This window comes from Brienomyrus brachyistius, chromosome 23 (assembly GCF_023856365.1).
Source record: "Brienomyrus brachyistius isolate T26 chromosome 23, BBRACH_0.4, whole genome shotgun sequence".
In the NCBI taxonomy this organism is placed as follows: domain Eukaryota; kingdom Metazoa; phylum Chordata; class Actinopteri; order Osteoglossiformes; family Mormyridae; genus Brienomyrus; species Brienomyrus brachyistius.
Window position 1 is genome coordinate 19,550,852 of NC_064555.1, and position 21,605 is coordinate 19,572,456.

General features: G+C 43.7%; 1 protein-coding gene across 1 annotated transcript in view; it reads left to right on the forward strand.

Annotated features, from left to right (window-relative positions):
• Window positions 1-21,605, forward strand: part of LOC125718696 (R-spondin-2-like) — a 39,358-nt gene that overhangs the window by 14,850 nt on the left and 2,903 nt on the right. Inside the window, exons 3-5 of the mRNA XM_048992680.1 lie at window positions 2,694-2,882; window positions 6,544-6,687; window positions 9,152-9,340. Of these exons, the coding sequence (XP_048848637.1) occupies window positions 2,694-2,882; window positions 6,544-6,687; window positions 9,152-9,340 (522 nt within the window). The remainder of the gene's footprint in view (window positions 1-2,693; window positions 2,883-6,543; window positions 6,688-9,151; window positions 9,341-21,605) is intronic.

The following is a 21,605-nucleotide window of genomic DNA, read 5'->3' on the forward strand; positions in this document are numbered from 1 at the left end:
GCTCTACTTCTACCGAGTGTTCGCCTTGCATGATGAGTGTTTTAAGCGATTGGCCTGTGTGTTGATGCTTAAGCTGGATTCTTCCGTGAATCTTTTTGGCCGGAGCAGATGCTGTTTTCTGTTCCAGTGTGTCCCACTGGCTCCCAGGATTCTGCCTGGGTGGGTTAGCTGAGAGCTGTAGTGAGGCCGGTGAATTGTCAAATTGGTGCCCCTTGCTTGTTTGGCCTGTGGCTTTGCTGAGAATTCCTTCCCTAGACATGACCCCGACACTAAATCTTATAATAGCAGCTGCATAAAAGGCCTTACTAGTCCCTTTGTAGATACTCTCTGTTTTTCCACAGATCATTACAGGATGTGGGATTCGTGCGATCCAGACATTGTACATTGTAGTACTTTGCGTTGCTGTTGCAGATTTGCCGGAGGCATCTGTGACAAGATGAAGCAGGGAGTAGCCGGAGCGCCGCGGAGACGAACATAACAAATGGACATGAGGCGGAATCATGATACGGCGGCTGCGAGGAAATGCAGTTTGAGCGTCACGCCTTAATGCTGGCTGACTCGCCAGCTTTTACATTCGGGTGTGTCTGCTGGTCCTCTAGAAGGTGTCTGGTTCAGCTAAATTGACGGTCAACTGTTTTTTAGCGTCCTTTTTTTAGTGGGTGTCATGGAGTGATGTTGGGAGGCGGTCAGATGACCCATTTCTGCCTTATTAATATCTGTGGCACCACTCAAGCCAAGCAAGAACATTTAGCATTTAATAATTTAGTTTCCTGTTGATCCCATTAATGGATTTTAATATGCAGTGTGGCTCAGTTGATTAGGATGCTGCACCTATCATCAGAAAATCACTGTGTCAAATCCCTGGGTCAGCAGAATTGGCCCTTGACGCAACTTTCACATAAATGCATGTCACTATATAGAAATGTCTGCTAAAATTAGTCATTTTCAAGATGCTCAGTTCAGTATTTCTTCATTCACTTTTGCTGACTCCTTCTGAGGCTTTAATCCAGTACCTCTTTTCTTCAGTTAAAGCCGAATGACTCAGTGATTCATCACAAACTGAGGGTGGGTGACGCGGCGGATTTAAGGAATCCCGTGCGTGATTCACACTTCTGTGCGTGAGCGGTTGGGGGGGAGGTGCCGGTGGCGTCCACGCGTTGAGAGAGCCAGCCAAGCATCACTGAGCTTGAACAGAGCCTCACTGTCCTGCTGATGAAAAGAGGATGGACGAGGAGCTGATCCTGGACACGGAGAATATTCCTCTTTTCCTCCACTGAAGATTACATCCATAGAAGACAATTACTCTTCTTCTGATCATTCTACATTCTTTGCCCCTACTTATCCTCTGCATCCAAAGTACTGAAGGTGTTACATTTTACTCAGTTTTTTGTCATCTTCCTCCCATCCTGGATGTGTGTGTGTATGTGTGTGTATATATATATATATATATATATATATATATATATATATATATATATATATATATATATATATATAGACTTCTTTGCAAAGGGCGAGGTGAAATTGACTGTGAATTATGCGCAATGAAGTTTCCTGGAAAAGAGAGTGAACAAATTTGGATTTAATCACTGAGGTGTCATTGTTCACCGGGTCTTTGGAGACAATCTAAGCTGCACAATCTCATCTCATCGACTGATTGTATGTGTCTATATAACGTCGGTGTCGTAGGGTTCAGCTTTACTACTCAAGGGTGGAGCTCTGCTTTTATCAGTGCTGAAGTTACATAATGACACTGCAACAAAAATATGCAATTATCTGCAATGGTGACTCTTAAATGACTGTGTGCCCTCTGACAGACTGGCGTCCCATCCAAGGTGTACCCCAGCCATCCGGGGTGTACCCCAGCCTTGTGCCCTATGATATGCTGGCGTCCCATCCGGGGTGTACCCCAGCCATCCGGGGTGTACCCCAGCCTTGTGCCCTGTGATAGACTGGCATCCCATCCGGGGTGTACCACAGCCTTGTGCCCTGCGATAAACTGCCGTCCCATCCGGCATGTACCCCAGCCATCTGGCGTGTACCACAGCCTTGTGCCCTGTGATATACTGGCGTCCCATCCGGCGTGTACCCCAGCCATCTGCCGTGTACCACAGCCTTGTGCCCTGTGATATACTGGCGTCCCATCCGGCGTGTACCCCAGCCATCTGGCGTGTACCACAGCCTTGTGCCCTGTGATAGACTGGCGTCCCATCCGGGGTGTACCCCAGCCGTCTGGCGTGTACCACAGCCTTGTGCCCTGTGATTGACTGGCGTCCCATCCGGGGTGTACCCCAGCCGTCTGGCGTGTACCACAGCCTTGTGCCCTGTGATAGACTGGCGTCCCATCCGGGGTGTACCCCAGCCGTCTGGCGTATACCACAGCCTTGTGCCCTGTGATAGACTGGCGTCCCATCCGGGGTGTACCCCAGCCATCTGGCGTGTACCACAGCCTTGTGCCCTGTGATAGACTGGCGTCCCATCCGGGGTGTACCCCAGCCGTCTGGCGTGTACCACAGCCTTGTGCCCTGTGATAGACTGGCGTCCCATCCGGGGTGTACCCCAGCCCTGTGCCCTGTTGATAACTTCACCATGAATACTGTGTATCAGTTGTACCTGTTTTGAGTAAACCTCACCACATGTCATGCAGGAATGCGCTTGCTAATGCACCAACGCTGCTCTCCTCTGTTCTGCAGCCAGCAATGCCGCTTCCCCCATCTGCAGGGGCTGTGCCTTCTGCTCCAATGACAACGGCTGCCTGACCTGCCAGCCGCGGCTCTTCCTGTTCCTGCGCCGCGAGGGCATGCGGCAGTATGGCGAGTGCCTGCATGCCTGCCCACCAGGATTCTACGGCCTGCGTGGACCCGACTTCAGCATCTGCTCCAGTAAGATTCCTCTCGTCGTAGGAAGGGTTGACGCGTTTCGGCTTTTCACACGCACCATGGCAGATTGCAATAGCTCTAGATCGTTTTCACTTTCAAAAGGTATCGAGTGTGTCTGCGGAGCGGCTTGCGGCCTGCGCTCCATCGCTGACACTTGGAGAAAGGCCCTCTAATGAATTAATTGGGCTACATAGCTTTGTGTGCCCCCGTAACATGAAACAGACAAAACCTCAAGACGCATTTAGTTCTACCCTCAGTATAATGTGTTCTGTTCAAAAAAACAAAAGGGGTGGGGGGGTTTCATGCATTCTTAACAAAAAATAAAAACGTACTCCAATTAGTAAAATGCATGCCCCTTCTTCACTTATAAGCTTATTTTTAACATTAAATCTGGCATGAAATGATCTCCTTTATGGACTGCAGACGGCCTGGTTCATTGGCTGAGGGTTTCGTGCGAAATGAGAAGAGTGCCGTTTCCCAGGAACCGCCAAGATTCTGACAGACGCTGAAATGAGGCCTCGTAGGAAACCAGGGTCCAGTCAACAGGACATTGGGGTGCGGGGCCCCAGACCAGGGGGCCGACAGCACAGACAGGTCCAGACGGTCCATGTGAAATGGCGGCTTGGGGATTCACTCTTCATCCTCCATTTGGAGTTTTCCGAAAGTCAGACAGCCCTCGAAAGCCGCGAAAGACCGGCAGGGGCAAAGCGGTTGCCATGGATGTAGTTTCCATACCACGCAAAGCTAACGTATATTAGCCAGGGCTACACCAGAGCTGTTATGTCTTTACAGCTCTAAATTACACTGAGCTCTTTACTTTCCATTTTGCCAGCTTTGCCCCTTCATATCTTCGGTCTTTCAAGCAAAAATGGTGAATGGAGCCATTGTCTTAGCAAAAACCCTGCATTTTCCCGCGATCGCCCTGTTTTAACATAAGGACGTAGATTTGCCCCAATCCCATTAAGAGGGAATTTGAATATTCCATTCTTTTCCACAAAAATTATATGCACAAGTCAGTACATCTGAATGTAAATCACTACCATTTGCGTAATGGCAGGCGATTCGAGAAGAATGATCAAAATGAGAAAACGTAACTATTTTCAGGGCTGGAGGGCATCCAGTAGCATTCCTGCTCTCGGTCTTGTTCGGCTGTGATTGTAAGAGCGCGAATATTTATAAACAAATTCTCTGAAAGTTTTTGTGTTCAAAGGGAATTTTTTTATGGGTGATTCAGTAGGAAGAGATTCATTTTGTCAGTTCCTAACTTGCATGAGAACATGACGATCCCTCTCATGAAAATTTCATTGCGGAGGACCCAAGCTCCAGACTGCCTGGTTGCTGAAAAGCATAACGGATGTGCTCCCTCCGCTGGGGGTGAAAGGCAGCATGAGGAGCCAAAGCGAGGTGGGCCATTTCCCACAGGTCCGCACCGTCCGCATTAATCCCTGTCAGGATGTGACTTCACCCCCCAGTCAATAAAGACAGAAAGACCATTAAGCTGCCAACTCGTTTACCAGTTAACGTATGAGTTAGTCCAGAGTGTGAAAATGAGATTTTATTTATGACTTTTAAAACATTTTCCTGCATCATGTGTTGATATAGTTCATTTATAGTTATGATTAATCATTAATAACACTATAAATAAATATGCATACAAATATACCTGCTTTATTTGCAAATAAATGCAAATTATAAAACCAAATTCTGATTATAACCACAGTTCCAAATTAGTTTACGTGTAATTTTATTGTATTTATTTACTGTGCGTAATTCACTTTACAGTTTAGCATGAGAAACAATCACTGGTAGGTACAGAATTTGAAACCACTAACCATTTAAACTACGACATGATATTTTCAAGGCGCACCAGTTATTGCCCAAAGGCTTTTTCAGGCCATTCTTCAGCTGAAAGCAAAAAGGAACCAACTCGGGGGCTTCGTTTAATAATATTAATGGGAGTCAGGGACCCCTAGGAAAAGTGTCGCCACCTTCGGACATCGGTATCAAAGAGCGTCGTCTTTGTAAGCTACGGTGTTTGCATAGGACAAACGATGTTTATGCAGCATGTGATTAGATTTTGTGAGCTCAGCTCTTTGTCTTCCTGACACTAATGGGCGCTAATGATGGGTGAAATGAGGCTCTGATACCCTCAGCAGTGTGTGGTTACCGGGGGCAGTCGCTCGCAGGTTTATGCTGAAGGGAGCCAGGCATATAGTTAGTGATATAAGGTGGGCGGAAGTGGCTCGCCGTCACTGCCGCACGAGTTTCCAAGGCTCATTTCATCAGTCACCATGACAACTCTTGACTGTGGCCAAAAGAGAACTTTGTGGAGCATTGGCACTGTTCCCCAGCTAGGGGGCGACATTACGGCTCTCCTCGCTGCAGGTGGGGGCACAGCAAGGGGCAGGTTTGTCCACGATTGTGGGCGAATCTGAGGCCCGTGGGCCTGGAGCGGTGCCAGGGTGCCCCCTGGAACCGCACGTCAGCTGTCAGGCTTGGCGCCCGTCTCGGGGCCCGGAGCCTCCAGCAGGTGACATCAGCGGCCCTTTCAGACGGTCCGGCGGGAGGGAAGCGCGGTTCCTCCCCCCTGACTTCACTGTGCTGTCTGTCAGTGCTCGAGGTTAGCATTTATGTTGCACAACCCTCTGGAAGCAACTTTGTGAATTACCCCTTATTAGCGAGAGAAGCCCCTGCGGATTTCCTTGAACTGGTGTGCGCTTGCGGGTGACTCACTGTGAGAAAAAAAGAAAGGGTGATGACGCAGGTGCTGGGGGGGGAGGGGGGGAAGTTTCCAGCGAGCATGGTGCTGGCTGCACCGTGATGTCATTTGCTAATCGCCCTGCACGGCTCCTCCGTCCAAACCACAGCAGAGGGTGCGAGTCGCCACCGGTCCTTCACGGTTACGCGGCGACGGGGGCCACTGCGTGCCGCTGACATGAAAGCTGCATGCAGCAAAGGGGGAAAAAGTGATTTTAAAGGACTACATTTATGGGCCCTAAGGGGAGGCTGCCAGCCAGATGCCCCCAGTCGCTGGGCAAAGCAAAGAGTCTGTTTCCTGAGGACACTCATAGAATCATATGGTTTTAGTTGGATCATGCTGCTTACATTTGCCATTCTGTAACCTTATTAATTCTTATTAGTCTGTCAGAGACATTATGAGAGAGTCCCAAAGTGGGAAAGGATGATCCTATGCAATACAACAGGAATTATTTGCTGCTTTCTATAATCAGGTTTAAAAAGGTTTCCTTTCCTACTTTTAGCTAACCATTTTGCTGGGTGATGCTCACATACTGCGGTATTAATCAAACCTTTATGGATGTCAGAACCGTGAGCTTAGTTAAGCTGTTTTAGTCCTTGAAGATAAAGTTAAGCTTCTTATTCAGAGCAAAAACTCTGGGCTTGTTTTTTTCTTTCCTTTTCAGATCAGATAATAATTTCACGTCGGTTTACGTTTGACGATGATCTGATGTCTTTTTCCGGCACTTAATTCTCACCCTTAAAACTTCCCACGCAGATTGCAGATTTTTATCGATTCCCAAACAGTATTACCATCATCATGTACGATCTGATGTATGAAGTAGAGAGACGACTGTTTTGTGTGGTGCTTCTCTTTGGAAAAGCCAATGTAAAATCCCTCTGATAAGCTGGTCCTCTTCTTCTGCAGGGTGCCGGCTAGAGAACTGTGAGTTCTGCTTCAGCAAGGACTTTTGCACGAAGTGCAGGCCGGGCTATTACCTGCACAGGGGCCGGTGCTTTGAAGACTGCCCTGAAGGGTTAGCCCCTCTTGAGGACAGCATGGAGTGTGGCGGTAAGGGTTCCTGGTTTCAGAGGTGAAAACAGGTTCTATTAACTTAGACAGCCACAAGAACTGTATCACTGAATGTAGCTGTTATATTCCATAACTCATTAGAGATGGGAGCAGATTTCTGCAGACTGGAAAAAAGCAAATGCATTGCCAATTCATAAAGCGGAGTAAAACATATCCTGCCAAATGCAGAAAAGTTAGCCTTGCTTCTATTACAGGTAAATTGCAGCGGCTGGATTTCAGGCCAAAGTAGCAGACTACTTGTTCAGCAATAGCATTTTAGAAATTTGTATGGATTTGGAAAAGGGAGATTTTCCTCTGTTTCGCTGCATGGAAAATTTCTGTCTGTTAGTCAGCTGCCAGGTGGTGCTATGATTTTTGGTTATATTTATTTAGATTTATATTAGTAAAAGGTTAATAAAGCACCATATTAAAGACTGCTGTTAAAACTAGTATTTAAAAAAAAAAAAGTGACCATTTGGATATAGAATGGCTTTCTGAACAGGAAGCAATGTGTCAATAAAAAATCTTTCACCTCCAGCAGGGTCATTATTAAGTGGTGTAATACAGGGTTGTATTACAGGACCATTACTTTTGCTAATTTGTATGGAAATAGATAAGAACCAGTTAAACATGACACAATGTACACACAAATAAATACTGTACTAACTGATCAAGAGGAAATTGACTCCGGAAGTAGCACTGTACGCTCCACATTCTGTTGTGGAAGTGTAATACCTGAGAAAAATGCAGATGTTTACATAGGTAGTGTCTTGTCTTCAAAAGGCAAAGAAAATACTTTTATTGAGCTTAAATGAAGCACTGGCACCCACAGGCTTTACAGTGCCAGAATAAGACCTCACCTATCAACTGTGTGTAATAATGGATACATAACTTCAAGAGAGACATCGCAGTGTTAGGGGTTACCAAGGAGGTCAAGCTCCTTACAAGGAGAAGTTTGAAAGTAAGGCAATTAAGAAACTGATGGAAGGACACAAAATCCTGGCGGAGACAGACCTTTAAGTTTAGCCGACAGCCAACAACAACAGCAATAAGAAATTAACAGGAAATCGTTTGGGGGGGGCAGTTCAAACAAAGGAAAGCCTTTCTTTACAGAAATGGATTTGAAGCTTGGAATAAGCTTCCCGATGTTGTATGGTGTTTAAATACATTCCAGTTAGCATTAGGAAAAAAAACGATATCAACGTTTAGTCGTCGGCTTTCCAAAACTGCAAAATGTACTGAATCACACATTAATAAAATGTTCTTATGTTAATAAATTCATCATATATATCACATGCCAGAAGATGTAAGTGGCATTTGATGCCAAATACAGTTAAACATAACTTTTTAATCAATATTATAAATTATATAAATTCTAAATTCCGCTCCCTCAGTTATCATGAATAATGGCATATGCAGAAGTGGGTGGGGCTCTCAGGAACTACAGTATTGGTGCAGCTACTGAAATAGGCCTAAATCAATCAAGCTGACAATAAAAGTTTTAATTGTTTTTAACTGTGCAGATGATCAGAATGATCAGAAATACAGCAGTATCAGTTACAGAAAAACATATTACTAAATTAAGCAGAAATGGATAAACCCCATATATGATGTTTATCCAGAAAGTAACTCACATCAAACACTAAGCAACCGTTTCCTCAAACAATGCACACTGATGTTCAATGTATATCTGTAATATAATTGTCATATCTGGACAATTTGTTTTCTGTGAGGGCAAGAGATAGTAAATGTGCATGCATATGCAACGCAAAGGACCTGATGAATAATACATGATAAACTAGCAGGATGCAGCTCAGGGTCCCGAAGAAACCAAACTCCGTTACTCCTGTTCACCAGGACAAATTCAATAGCCAATAATCTTTTACTTTGAGGCATGACAAATAAATTCAGAATGACAATCGTTATAACCTTCATAGCTAGCTATGTAGCTGATGGTGCTTAAACCTATTTTTGAGATTTGCACACTCACCAGAGAAATGGAATTGAGCAAGTTGCATCTGGCTTAACAAACAATGGACAAAAAGACCTAGTTATTTATCGATGATTCTAAGGTTTTATTCAGTGTTTATGAATGCAGAAATATTGACATTCATGGAAATTAATGATAATCCACAATGTAACCGTTGACCTTTTTACTCTAAAGCTACACACTCATTGTATCTGAGAGCAGCTAATCTGCTCCTCAGTGCCTCCAGATCTCTGCTCTTTACTGCCTTTAATCTTCGTAAGATTTCGATATGAATGCTGTTGTAAGTCTAATGTAGGACTTACAGTGTCTATGACTGAATATCTAAAGCGACCGACATGCAACATGTTAGCAAAAAGCAAAAGCTATCGCTGATTAAGTGCATGTAACAAAGTAAACGTAGCTCATTACAAACACGTAGCTGTTGCCTCTGAGTTCCTGTGCAGTAACCTTGGCGCCCTGCTGACTGTGTCACAGACGGCTGTGAGGTCGGCCCGTGGAGCGACTGGGGCACCTGCACCCGGAGGAACAGAACCTGTGGATTCAAATGGGGCCTGGAGACCCGCACCCGGCCCATCGTCAAAAAGCCCCCCAGGGACTCGATACTCTGCCCCACCATAGCCGAGTCGCGGAGGTGCAGAATGCCCAAACGACACTGCAGAAAAGGTAAGAGTTATGCAGAACGGGTCACGAGACTTCCAGCACAGAGGACCTACCTGACAGAAGGAAAAGCTTAATTTGGATACCAGGCTCTCTAACAAGCCTGCTTAGTTAACTAAACATTACCTAAGTTGAAAGGCACTTTTATTGTGTTTTGAATTTGTCGGATCCATCAGAATATAAAAGGAAATCTCAGTCTATTTAGTTTTGTACCTTGGAATTTAGCTAATAAAGTTTAATTTAGGTTTAATAATGATATGCTTTTAATTAATGCACTTCTTTGTTTGACATGCATGGCCGTATGTGTTTATTTGTACGTGCAGATTGAGTGTAGCGGTCCTCTTCTGTGAGCAGTCCTTTAACAGGGTGCGTTTCTCACAGCCCGTTTTTCATTTCTTCATGCTTCCAGTTATTTTTTTTTGCACGTGCATAAGGAATTTCACTAGTGCCCTGTTATGATTATGGCCTTACCGTATGTGCGCAGCGCTGATTTCAGTACGGCGCACGGAAGAGCTGGGTTACATCCCAGGTGACACATCACATAACAGTATTAATGCCCCAAAACATTTAAGACCTTCTTAATCTCTGGAAATATGGCTACGTCTAGAAGGTTGACAAGTGAAAGTATTTTAAAATACTATTCTAAAACGCACCATTCAGCTTCCACTATTTAGCTTAACCCTTAACACCTTTAACTGCAGCTTATATTAGGGGTGCGTTATCAAAACCAGCATTAAATAGTGTGATTTCTGTATTTTTGGATATAAATAACCGGTTATCAACAGGAGGAAATACATGGCTAATGTGCTTTGCCCGTTTTGCTAATATTTTAGCCCAAAAGTTTTGTCCTGTTCCATTCCTTGTGGTGGTTCCTGTTTGCAGATTTGTGGCAGCACACAATTATTCCCTCGTAACAGAGCAGACAGATCTGCGTTGTCTCTTGAGTAGTCCTTTGATGAACAGGCACAACATTTGCCAAGGACGTCAAAGCGTCGAGTAGTGTCACGGGGATACCCTATCCCCAGGGGAGTCATTTTCCCACAATGCAGCTGAATCGTTTCCGCCCAGTGCCCTGTTCGGTGTCTCCACTGGGAACAGGGATTCAATAAAAACCCAGACATATCATCCCTGGTCTACATTACGTCTCGAGGCCTCCGCTCTCTCCGATTATGCGGTGTGTCACGGATTCCCTGCACTCATGTTTAAACGGTTAAATTGTTTCTGGTTTTTGCAAAGTTCAGCTCTCACCCCATCGATGCTCAGCATGCCAACGCTGAGCCGACCTCGTTTGCAAAACTAAAAAATTCCCAGTCTATAAATTTATTCTTGTCAGACGCACCTTTCAGACGTCACTGCCCACACAGGACGTTTGCGTGCACGTCCGTTTTGGCAGATGCCTTGGTGAAAATGCGCAAAACGGTGAACAATGACGGTCCAGCACGGAATCCGTAGGTGTGGTAATCTCATTTATGGAGTGCTAATAACATCATAGTTGACAACCAATTAACATGGTACTTTATTTGGCAGGAGGGAAGGTAAAGTGCACGTTACATACATACAGCTGTCAAGCAGTCAGACAGGCATGAGAACAGCGAGGCTGAACTTCCAATGAATGACCAGTTAAAAGTGTAAGTAGCATAGGAGCACAAGCAACACAACATCTTCCAAAGAACGCAAGACCCAATGAGCAGGAACCTAGATAAACTATTGTGCAGCCTAAACAAATTGCACCAGCTAAAGGACTCCTTGGACAGCGTTCATCTGTAGCCGGTAGGTCTTTGCCTGGGTGAGCACTGGGTGACGCCTTGGCCGGGCAGGCGGACATCCAGCCCTGTCGCTCCAGTTGTCTGTGAAAACGAGCTCATGCTTATCTGGTCCAAAAGGGGACGTGTAGCTCACTGGAAAAGTCCATCAGAAGCAGCTTTCAGATTGTACCCCAGGGTCGCAGTCTAATTAGACGTGCATTTTCAAGACTGTGTTAACTGAAGCTGCCATATTTACATTATTTGTGTGGCTGAATTCCTTTCATTCATTAAAAGAAAATCAATATAATATTTAATGTAAATTGTGAAGGAAGGATGATATGGGCAAAGCCACATCTTGCCCATATTATTAAAATGAGTTATGTTTTATTTATGTACTTTCACATTTCTGGGAGACACACATGTACAGCAGGTCCATTCTCCAAACACAGCTGCTCAGTTTCCCCGATTCCAGATCCTATTTAATTGCAATCATATTTTAGGACCTTATCTGTCAGTGATTTTAACTGCAAATGCATACCAGAGTCTCACTCTCTGTGCTGGTCAAATAGTAAAACTGGATGTGTGTGTGTTTTTTTTTTTTTTACGGTCTACAACACCTTGGTGCTTTAGGGGGTGTCAAGGGAAAGGAGGGGCTGAAATATCGCATTAGCTCTGCAGCAGGTGAAAAATCTATCCCATTGAAGCCTGAGGACAGGAAGAATGCATTACCTCCATGGGGCCAGACCATTTATTTGATGTATATTGTTTTATTGATCAGCTGTCTTTTTGAAAACGGTTTGAATTTGCCATAGAGTATTTGTGTATATAATGGTGCCCTGTCTTGTGTCTCCAAGGACTTCAAATCTGCCTGCTTTTGAAATATGTAGCATGGTCTATAGGCGATACGGTCATTATCGGGAGCTCCTTTGGAACAGGCCGTCGTCGTTTCCTGTGGGGGATCAGAGAACGGCTCCAGACATCTCTGGTCTAGTCCTGTTGCCTTTCTGCTCGTTGACCGTCCGACTGAGGTCATGGCTCTTCTGCCACCATGAAAATAGTGTATGAAACACTACGCACATTGCTAGGTTTTAGGTGGAGGATTTAGCTCCATAGCGCAGTGAAACACACAGGGCTTCCGAGGGCTGCGTGAAAAGGCCGACTATGCATTCTGCTGGAAAAGGTGCTTATTAAATCATATTACTTGTCTATATCAAGAGGTATTTTGGTGTCTTCTGGTCACTGCTCTTCCCTAAACCACAGTGCTTCACTGGTGCCTGTAACGACTTGTAATTGTTTATTGAAGGAATAATTCAAACCACACCACTGTCTTGTAGTTGTTCCGGTGGTCCGCGTTACCCTCTGTCGTCAACATCTTCCAGGATGTCGGGGGCGTCCGTGCCAAGCTTGTGGTGAGCGGATTCCCCCCGCGAGTAGGAGCGTACCATTATGCGCTCCACAATGTGACATTTTGGCATATGGAGTCAGAAAGGTTCGAAGGCTGCTGCGCATCACGTGAGACTGTCAGGCTGAGTGACAGCAGGCCGGTAGATATCGCCTGGAGAGCTTCAGGACAGAAACGGCATGTGGGGTTCAGCAAAATGGGGAGTATAACAGCCCACAGTGGAAGCTTCCTCTGACATCTGGTGGAGATAAAAGCCGACACGCTCTGAGCAGCAAAAACAACACAAGAAAAGCTACTAAAACAAGAAGGCAGCGATTGGCTAGATGTCCTCACTGGCTCTTATTACATCTGTCAAGTGCCCAGACACATTCCCTGTTGGCTGTGGCACGTTTCACAGTCATGGCTTGTGACCATCACTGCAGCCCCCTGGGTCTCTGCGCATCCTGTACCGAACTATGTAGACAGGACCATAATCCCTCAGTTTTTTTTTTGCTACAGAATAAATGTTTTCGGTTGCTCAGGCTTCCGTCTGCTCTGAACTCCCATTTTTTTGTTTTGTTTTGTGAAGACTACCACCCGTCGTACTTGCAAGACAAGTATTCCCTGGGCTCTGGGGTTGCAGCAGCACCTGCACACTGCGTAAGGTATTCAGTGCGACAGTATTTAATGTGGCCTGTCGTCTGCTTGCCTGAATTTACCTGTGGCCTGTGCTGGTGTCGGAGAAATTTTCCCAAATTGTAAAATTGTAAAATTCTGACGTTTATCACTTGAAGCTGTATAATTTAAAAGGCTCACATTTCAACATTGTCATACTGAAGTTTCCAAAACATGCAAGATATTTTGTAGACATAACAATGGACTGGCACCCCTGAGAGGGAGTCCCTTGCATCAAGCTCCATGTTTCTTCGGATAGGGTCCAGACTCACCGCCACCCTGAGGTCTGGGTGATGGATGTAAGGGCATAAAAATTATTCATCATTGAGAATGACATAATGCTACAGTATATATTCTGCCCTCGATTTTTGTTAGAAAAACACAAAGCAGGAAACATGATGATGTTTTTTCCAGCGCTGAGGAGGATAACAGGCCAGAAGGCCATTCATCCAGACCAGTGTTTCTCAACCCGGTCCTCAGAAACCCACAGACGGTCCACGTTTTTGCTCCCTGCCAGACAGTCCACATTTTTGCAACATCTGTGGGTCACGGTCCAGTAACGTGCTGACGCAGGTTCCAGAAAGGGATGAGAAAGGAAAGAGCAGGACACCTCCCAGCACTCTCCTGGTAGCGGTGGCTACGACAAGAGGTCTGGTGGGGAGGCAGCTTGGAGAGGGATGCTGGTGTTTGGCACAGTGTCACAGTGCTAATACCCGGCTGACTGGGAGAACAAGCCTGAGGATTTAGTGGAGACGAGAAAATCACAGACTCAACCCTAGACGAGTAATGGCAGTGTCAGCGATGGCTCATAGCTGAATTTGTTCAGTTGGTTGTTTTGTTGTCGTAGTGCTTTTTTTAAGACTTCGAAAATGAGCCATTCAATTTTGGGCTGTCGGCAACACTCCCTTAAATCTCGCCTCCCTCCTTGCTTGAGAAGCATTCTTGGAAGTAGGCTCTTGATGCCTTCGATGCTGTGGAATCCCAAGCTGACATGGAAGATGAATGGGGCTCGGACACGGCCATTAAAGCCCACCGCGAGCCCTATAGGCTGAGGGATCTGGGGCTATTGTACCCTTCAGAAGAAGCCACTTTGCCTGGTATCCTTGGCTCAGCGTGTTTGTGGCAGCATTTGGGCTGCGAAAACATGCATAACATCACTATAAGCATTTCTTGGAAAGTCTTGCTCTTAGGAAAAGTTTCACTGAAAGCAAATTGACGAGAAGGCCCGGATCAACCCCCCCCCCCCAACTAGAGATTTTATTTTTCTCTATAAAATGTCTACAAGAAATGATATGCTCTAATTATTTCAGCAGAGATCTGCACTGAGTATCCTAAATGTCACACCAGTGAACACGCATCATAACTTTGTAGGGTGGTGATGTTTCCATTAGTTGTCCTGCACAGCTACCTGCGGGCTGTGGACCTCGATACTCAGAGTGCTGTGTGCCACCTGATGGCCTTATCTTGGGGGGGGGGGGGGGGGGGGGGTTGTACGATGAACATAAGGAGGATCACATCTTCTATGGCACAGAGCCTGTTCTGTGTCTGCTTCTTACATCTTCTCTTTTACTTCATTTTCTCTTTTGGGCGACGTCTGTATTTTTATTTGTATTTTTTTTCCTTCTGCTGCATTTTGGGAACAGAATGCAGTTAAGTTCTAAGAAGTTGCCTTGTAGTTCGGTGTTAATTCAGGAAATAGGACCCTGGCATGTTTGAATCATTTTGTTCGGTTTTGTTTAAAAAATGTTTGTTTATAAGGTGGTGAAATGGCGTAAGGAATTGCACATCATTAGTTATTTTTCTTACTGCTAGCTTTCCTAGTAGCTATAGGTCTCTTCATCAGCCCCTTACTGACGGAGCTGGATGTGACGTGAGCATTTCATAGGGTGACAGCAGCACAGACTGCTGTTATGGCAGGTATGGGCTCTTTTACAGGCCCAAGCCACAAATAACATCTGCCTAGCTGCTGCAGTATTCGATTCTTAGGATCTAAGGACACTTTAGGTCAGGGGTCACCAACATGGTCCCCGCGGGCACCAGGATGCCCCCAAGCAGCACATGAGTCGCCCGCTGACCTGTTCTAAAAACAGCACAACTCACCAGTGAGCAGCGTCTAAAAGTTAATTTTATTCTGTTGCTATTCTACTTTAATTACATTTGTATTTATATAGATTTGAAAATGACAATATCTAAAAAAAAGCATTTAAAATGTGTTTATTATACTGAGCAAATTTGTTAAATAAGAGTGTATCAAACTTGGGAGCCTTTTGTATAGCTCAGTACCCGTGAAGTAGCTCTCAGTTTCAAAAAGGTTGGTGACCCCTGCTTTAGATCCTAAAACTCGATCTGTTAATTTGCGACCCCCCCCCCCCCCCTTGTTAATTCCTTGGCATACTGGGGATCTTCATTGGCACATTACAAGGTGGCATGAAAGGAATATGAGTGTGGGAAGAGACAAATTAATGTGACTAGTTTTTAAAATTATTAGTCTTTTAAATTTCAAAAGAAAACATCACGTGTAGCCAGTTCAGTTCTTACAAATGATCGAACCTTGTCGTGTGTTTTGCTGTGCACGCATTTCTGTGCGCGCATTTCTGTGCGCGCATTTCTGTGCACGCATTTCTGTGCACGCATTTCTGTGCATGCATCGGTGCCATCTTTGGCAGAAAGTCCCTGGATGGCAGCCAGCTCTCATGGTTGAAAGAGTAGAAGACTCGCAGCTAGTGATGCTGTCTGCAGCTCTGTGATGTGATGGTGTCATTTACATGTAAGGGCACAGATTTGAGGGGACCTCTGAAAATGCCCCCTTCAAACCTTCTTTTGGTTTAAGTATCTAAACCAAAAGTTGACAGCAGTTGCTTGCAGAGGTGGAAAGTTCGGGTCCAGAAAGTGAAAATCCAGACCAGGCTTTTGTTTCAACTAGCCAGTTGAGTATAAAGAGTGACAATCACAGATTATTCCACTGGTTGGTTGAACTAAAAGCTTGGTCTGGAGAGGGTCCCAGACTAATGTGGAACTTCACTTACTCATTAATGCCCATCAATGTTTCCATGACTACGTTAATAAACATGGCAAGATAAGCTGCAGATAGGAAGTGCAGTGCTGTGTCCCAAAGTCTCTCCACTTCATGTTCTGTGAAGCATCAACGGGGACCTCAGATTATTGAGCTCAGCAAGTCAGTGATGGTTTGGATGGTTACTAGGCAAATAAATGATATTTATCGTAAACCTTCCCCTAGTGGACTTAGTTTATTAGTTATCCGTTGAGTGATATTTGAAAATTAGCAAAATATTTCAACAATTAACAAAGCGACCTTGCCTTTGCATAGTTAATTTTGTTTTATCTGGGTACTTGTGCTTGCTAAATAATGGTATTTATCAAATGAGCATTGACTGGTTATGTGAAACAGTTAAGAAAAGCCGTATGTTTACCAAGAATACGGTACTTCAGTAAGTGGTAAGCAAGATTACTTTATACTGCTTAATGGTGAAACTCGTGGTTTATGCATTTTAAAGCTGGAAAATTAATTAATTCTCGATTTCAGTCCAGATATGAAGAGAACTTTTAAATGAGGTTAAATTAGATTAGTTCACATATCCCGCTACTGTATTAAATTTCTACAAAAATATATTTTCAGACGCCGCTTTCCCTGCCATGTTCGGGGGGGGGGGGGGGGGGGGGGACTTATTGGAGTTCTGCTAGGACAAAGTCCTATTTTTAGAGCATTTCCTAATGAAATAACTGTACAGGATGCCCATTTTGTCTAATTTGTTAATTTCTAAATTTTGCTCTCTAAGCAGGATACAATTACTGTTGTTACAATCTTCGGTTTATATTTTTTAACATTTTTTTGTTGGGGAGCGGTTCAGTGGGGTTGATGCCTTTCTCAACCTTGTGTATTTGTTGAGTGGAAACAGTGATTTTTATGGAAAATTAATGGATGTTTGTAGGTTGTCGCTTGTACCAATTTTGTCTGGATCTGTTCTTGCAGGAGTCTGTCTTAGGGTTACGTTTTTTTTTTTTTTTTAAAGCTGTCAGAAAATTAGGCTTCAAAGCCAGAAACAGATCCTGCTTAATATCTGAGAACCTGTGCATGAGAAAATAATGACCCCTCTAATCCCAATATTACCGCTTTAAAGTGTAATGAGCGCAGTGTCGGGGAAGGTGGTCCTCTCTGCATTAATGCCGTTAGGCTGAGAGGAGCCACAGGGAGGGACTGGCTGAGACTCTCCGTGTTCTAACCGTGTTAATGAAGTGTTTTACGCTGTGTCAGGGTAACATGTGACATACATGAAGAGATCACTCATCTATAGCCCTCAGACATTTAGCAGCAGCAAAATTTTAGCGTAATTTGGCATGACCTTGCTCTCTTTTAATCATGTTAATATAATTAGTGCCAGTATCCCAGTAACATGCTGCACTCCCAGTCAGAGTGACAGGCCCAGACAGAGTTGCTGTGAATAAGTGTGGTATTACAGTGTGAGGCCCCCGATGAAGACTAACCCAGTGCCTGGAGATCAGAATCTGCTAGCACCAGCAATCTTCAGCTCTGTTCAAGAAAATGCTCCTCAATCTGCAGGCCCAATTGAGATACACACACACACACACACACACACACACACACACACACAAACAAGTTGGTCTTCCTACCTAAATGGGGACCGTCCATTCATTTCTATGGGGAAAAAGCCTAATCCCAGTCACGACACCCTTAACCTCTACCCATCCCTAACCTTAACCATGAGTAACCAACCTAAATACAAGACTCTTGCCATTTTTACTTTTTTGATTGCATTCACAGATTTTTTTTATAAAACGCAGGTTATGCAAATGTGGACCTCAAAAGATGTCCCCAAAAGTAGGGAAATTTCAGGTTTTACTGCACTTTGGGTACAATTTGGTCCTCAGATGTGATCTATGCAAATCCGCACACACACACACGTCAGGTAAACATATCTTTATGGGGACTGCTCATTCATTTCTTTGGGGAAAATGCTAACGCTAACTATGACAACCTTAACCCAGCCCTAACCATAAGTAACCAAGCAAAATACAAGAGTTTTGGCTTTTTTTTTTATTACATTCACATTCACGTCAAAATAATAGGTTTTTACTACACTGTGGAGGGCATTTGGTCTTCACAATGTGATATAAACTAACCCATGTACATACATGTGTATAGGTTGTGTCATGGTAACATGCAATATATATATATATATATTTATTTGTGTGTGTGTAGGTTATAAATCAATGTTAAAAATTATATACATAACCCATATATATATATATATATATATATATATATATATATATATATATATATATATATATATATATATATGTGTGTGTGTGTGTGTGTTTGTATAGGTTATAAATCTATTAAAAAATGACTCATTGCATAGTTGTCTATGATTAACCAGAAATAATTGCACCTAACGTTAAAATTTAGAAATATTTACAGAACACCTACCTATTTGGCGAAAGTGGTTAAAAATAATCAAATGAAAGCACCAAATGATATAATTTTTCTATATCTGAAAAACGAAGGTAATATCAATTGCTCTGCACAAAAAACAAATACTGTATTTCATTGTAACATTGCTTTATTTAATTCAGTATTTGTTTAATGGATTAATTTAAATTTGTGATTAGCAGATTATTCATTTCCAACAAAAATGCAAGTACAAGCTGAATTTCAGCGCTTTCAAAAAGGCATTGAAAGGCATTTACCACATATATGCACATATAACCGCAGATACTCAGCTGGCAGATCGACACACTGTTTAATTCCAGCCACGTGATCGAATCTAAAACCATTTGGCAAATGGCTCTAAAAACAAAAGCCTGACAACCACTGAAAGTGCACTTAATACCATGTAAGATTTGAAGGTTTTAAGGTATTAGCCTTCAATAAAATAAAACAAATACTGCACATAAATTTTTTTTATGTGTGCCTCTGTCTGGCAATTTTTTAAGACAAATAAACCTTTTAAAATGAGCCTTAAGGCACTAACTGAATGTTTTCATTTTACCTCTGAATTCTGGGATTCTGTGCATTGCCCTAACCTAACCTCTTGCGTTGTTTGGAACTGTGAAGAAATATTATAGGTCTCTATTAAAAATCTTTGCTCATACTATGGCAAATCATTTGGGTAACAAACTACTGCATGCAATCAAATCAAAATTAACACAATAAGTTTCCTAGCCCTGTATATATAAAAGTATATATAAAAAAGATCTACTTTTAATCATTCATACATCTAAGGGACGTCAGCCTAAAGTAACAATCTGTCAGACAAATCTTCACCACAGGGACAGAGCCCTAAAATATCCATCCCACTCCTCTGAAAAAGGGAATCAGGCCAATCAGGCTTATCTGTGTTTCATTAGGCGAATGTAAGCACTCGGTTGGTGATCAATCGCCAAAGCAATATAGAAGAAGATGCCAAAGTCCAGCCCCCTTCCGACGCGCCACCTCTGACAGGCTCAGGCTAATTTATTCATCGCTTTCTCCTTTAATATTTTCCCGACGTTTCTTTCCTGAACCACAAACCACAGACATGGGATGCTGTCTTTGACCTGAGTGCTCAGCCTGATTACGTTGCTCTCCAGGACCTCCTGCACATGTAACTTCCAACAAGATAGTATGTTTGTGGTTATGATCTGTAGACGTAATACTTTCTCTATTTACAGAACGCTGCCTTTTCTTGCACGCTACAGCTGTCGGCTGATGAATTTTAAGGCCATCAGTCAAATGGCTAATCTTGTAGAGTACTGGTTGTGATTACAGTTATTCTGTAGCATCAAGAGTTGAAATTGATACGGCAATATATCGTAGAGCCCTGAGCCAAATGGAGAAATACAAAGCTACTGACTCATATTGTCCATCATCGGCAACGAACAGCAGAACCCACGTGATACGTGACTTGCTTTCTAAGCGGCCTTCCTGGAAGAGAGGCACCACTCCCTGGATGGTAAACACCAGACACTCAACACTGGTATCCATCATGGAATAACAGAGTACATTGATTAGCACACTGCCCGCTCTTCTTAAAGAACCTCATGCCAGTCATCCTCCAGTTTGTTCGAATGATGGGAAGGTCACTGGATCAAATCCTAGGGTTGGCAGAGTGACTTCACCACTGGGCCCTTGAACAAGGCCCTTAAACCCCAGTTGCTTTGACGTCTGACACTGCTTTCTCAGAAAAATATATGTCGTTTTGGATAAAAGCATGTGCTAAATAAATAAAATGTATTTGCGCTCGTTTACATAAAGCATAAATGTAAGCGCCTCGTCTTGTTGTCCAAATCCACTCCCAGCCCTACATGTATGTTCAGTCTGTGTCCATCTTCCAAAGCCTCTTTGCTCACGTGACATTTTTTACTTTGAATTGATCTTAGCGTGGGTTGTGTGCGTATTAGGTGATGGACTGATATCTCTGTGGGAAGGTTGGAGTCTGATCACTGTGACCATATATTAATAAGCAGTGGAAGCGAAAAAGAGGTGGAGACAGTGGAATAACAAAAACTGAAGACTTTTTTTTCCAGTGTGAATTACACACTGGAATGTGGAGCTTATTCAAAACACCAGGGCAGCTGTTTTGTATAATAAATTATTTATAGATGGCAGTAAGTCCTGCTTTTGCTTTGAACTTGCCGATGACCCTACTATGTTCCTGCTTATGTAACATAGACTTATCTAATGATTTGCTGGTAGAATGATAAAATACTTATAATTTGCATGCCTGCGCAATGATTAGTGGACGGAGAAGGTCACAGTGCTCTCCCTCAGCAGTGAGCACGGGTGTGAGTGTCCGCTTTGCGGAGGTGCTCCGTTAAGCCAGTTACATTTGAGCGGCAGCGATGATCAAGAGTTGGTGAGGAATGCCATCTAGCTGTAAAATTCCAGACAACGCCAGGGCTTGGTCATGTGTAACACCCTGGAAGTTAGAATCTCCCCTCAGACCAATCATGTCCACATCCAGTTAGTGAGTCAAGTGACTGTCATCATTTACACTGATCCATTCCACCTTCTCCTCATTCCCTGTATTACTGGGTCCTGCTGTCTGACTGTGAAGCCAGACCAGGACTGTGAGGTCTTTGCAATGTCTTTCTTGTATTCACTTCCCCAGCCAAACAGAAATTTTACTCTTATTTATGTAGGAGGCTTTTGGGCGTCCCGTTCCCTCCCTGCCCAGTCTGCCCCGAAAGGGGAATCCCCAAGTAAATTATGGTTTGAGCTCCCTTGGTCACATGGTCCTGTTCATTGGGCCGCCCAACGTCCCTACTATAATGTGTAAAAACATACCACATGCTATTTGGATAAATTATATAATAACAGTTATTACTGCACGTTGACTGTAAAGACATGGCTTTTCTAAAAATGATAAAAGGATGAAGTATATCCAGTGTTAGATTAATGTAACAGGCAGTTGAACACCAGCTTTTGTAGCATACAAAATACACACAC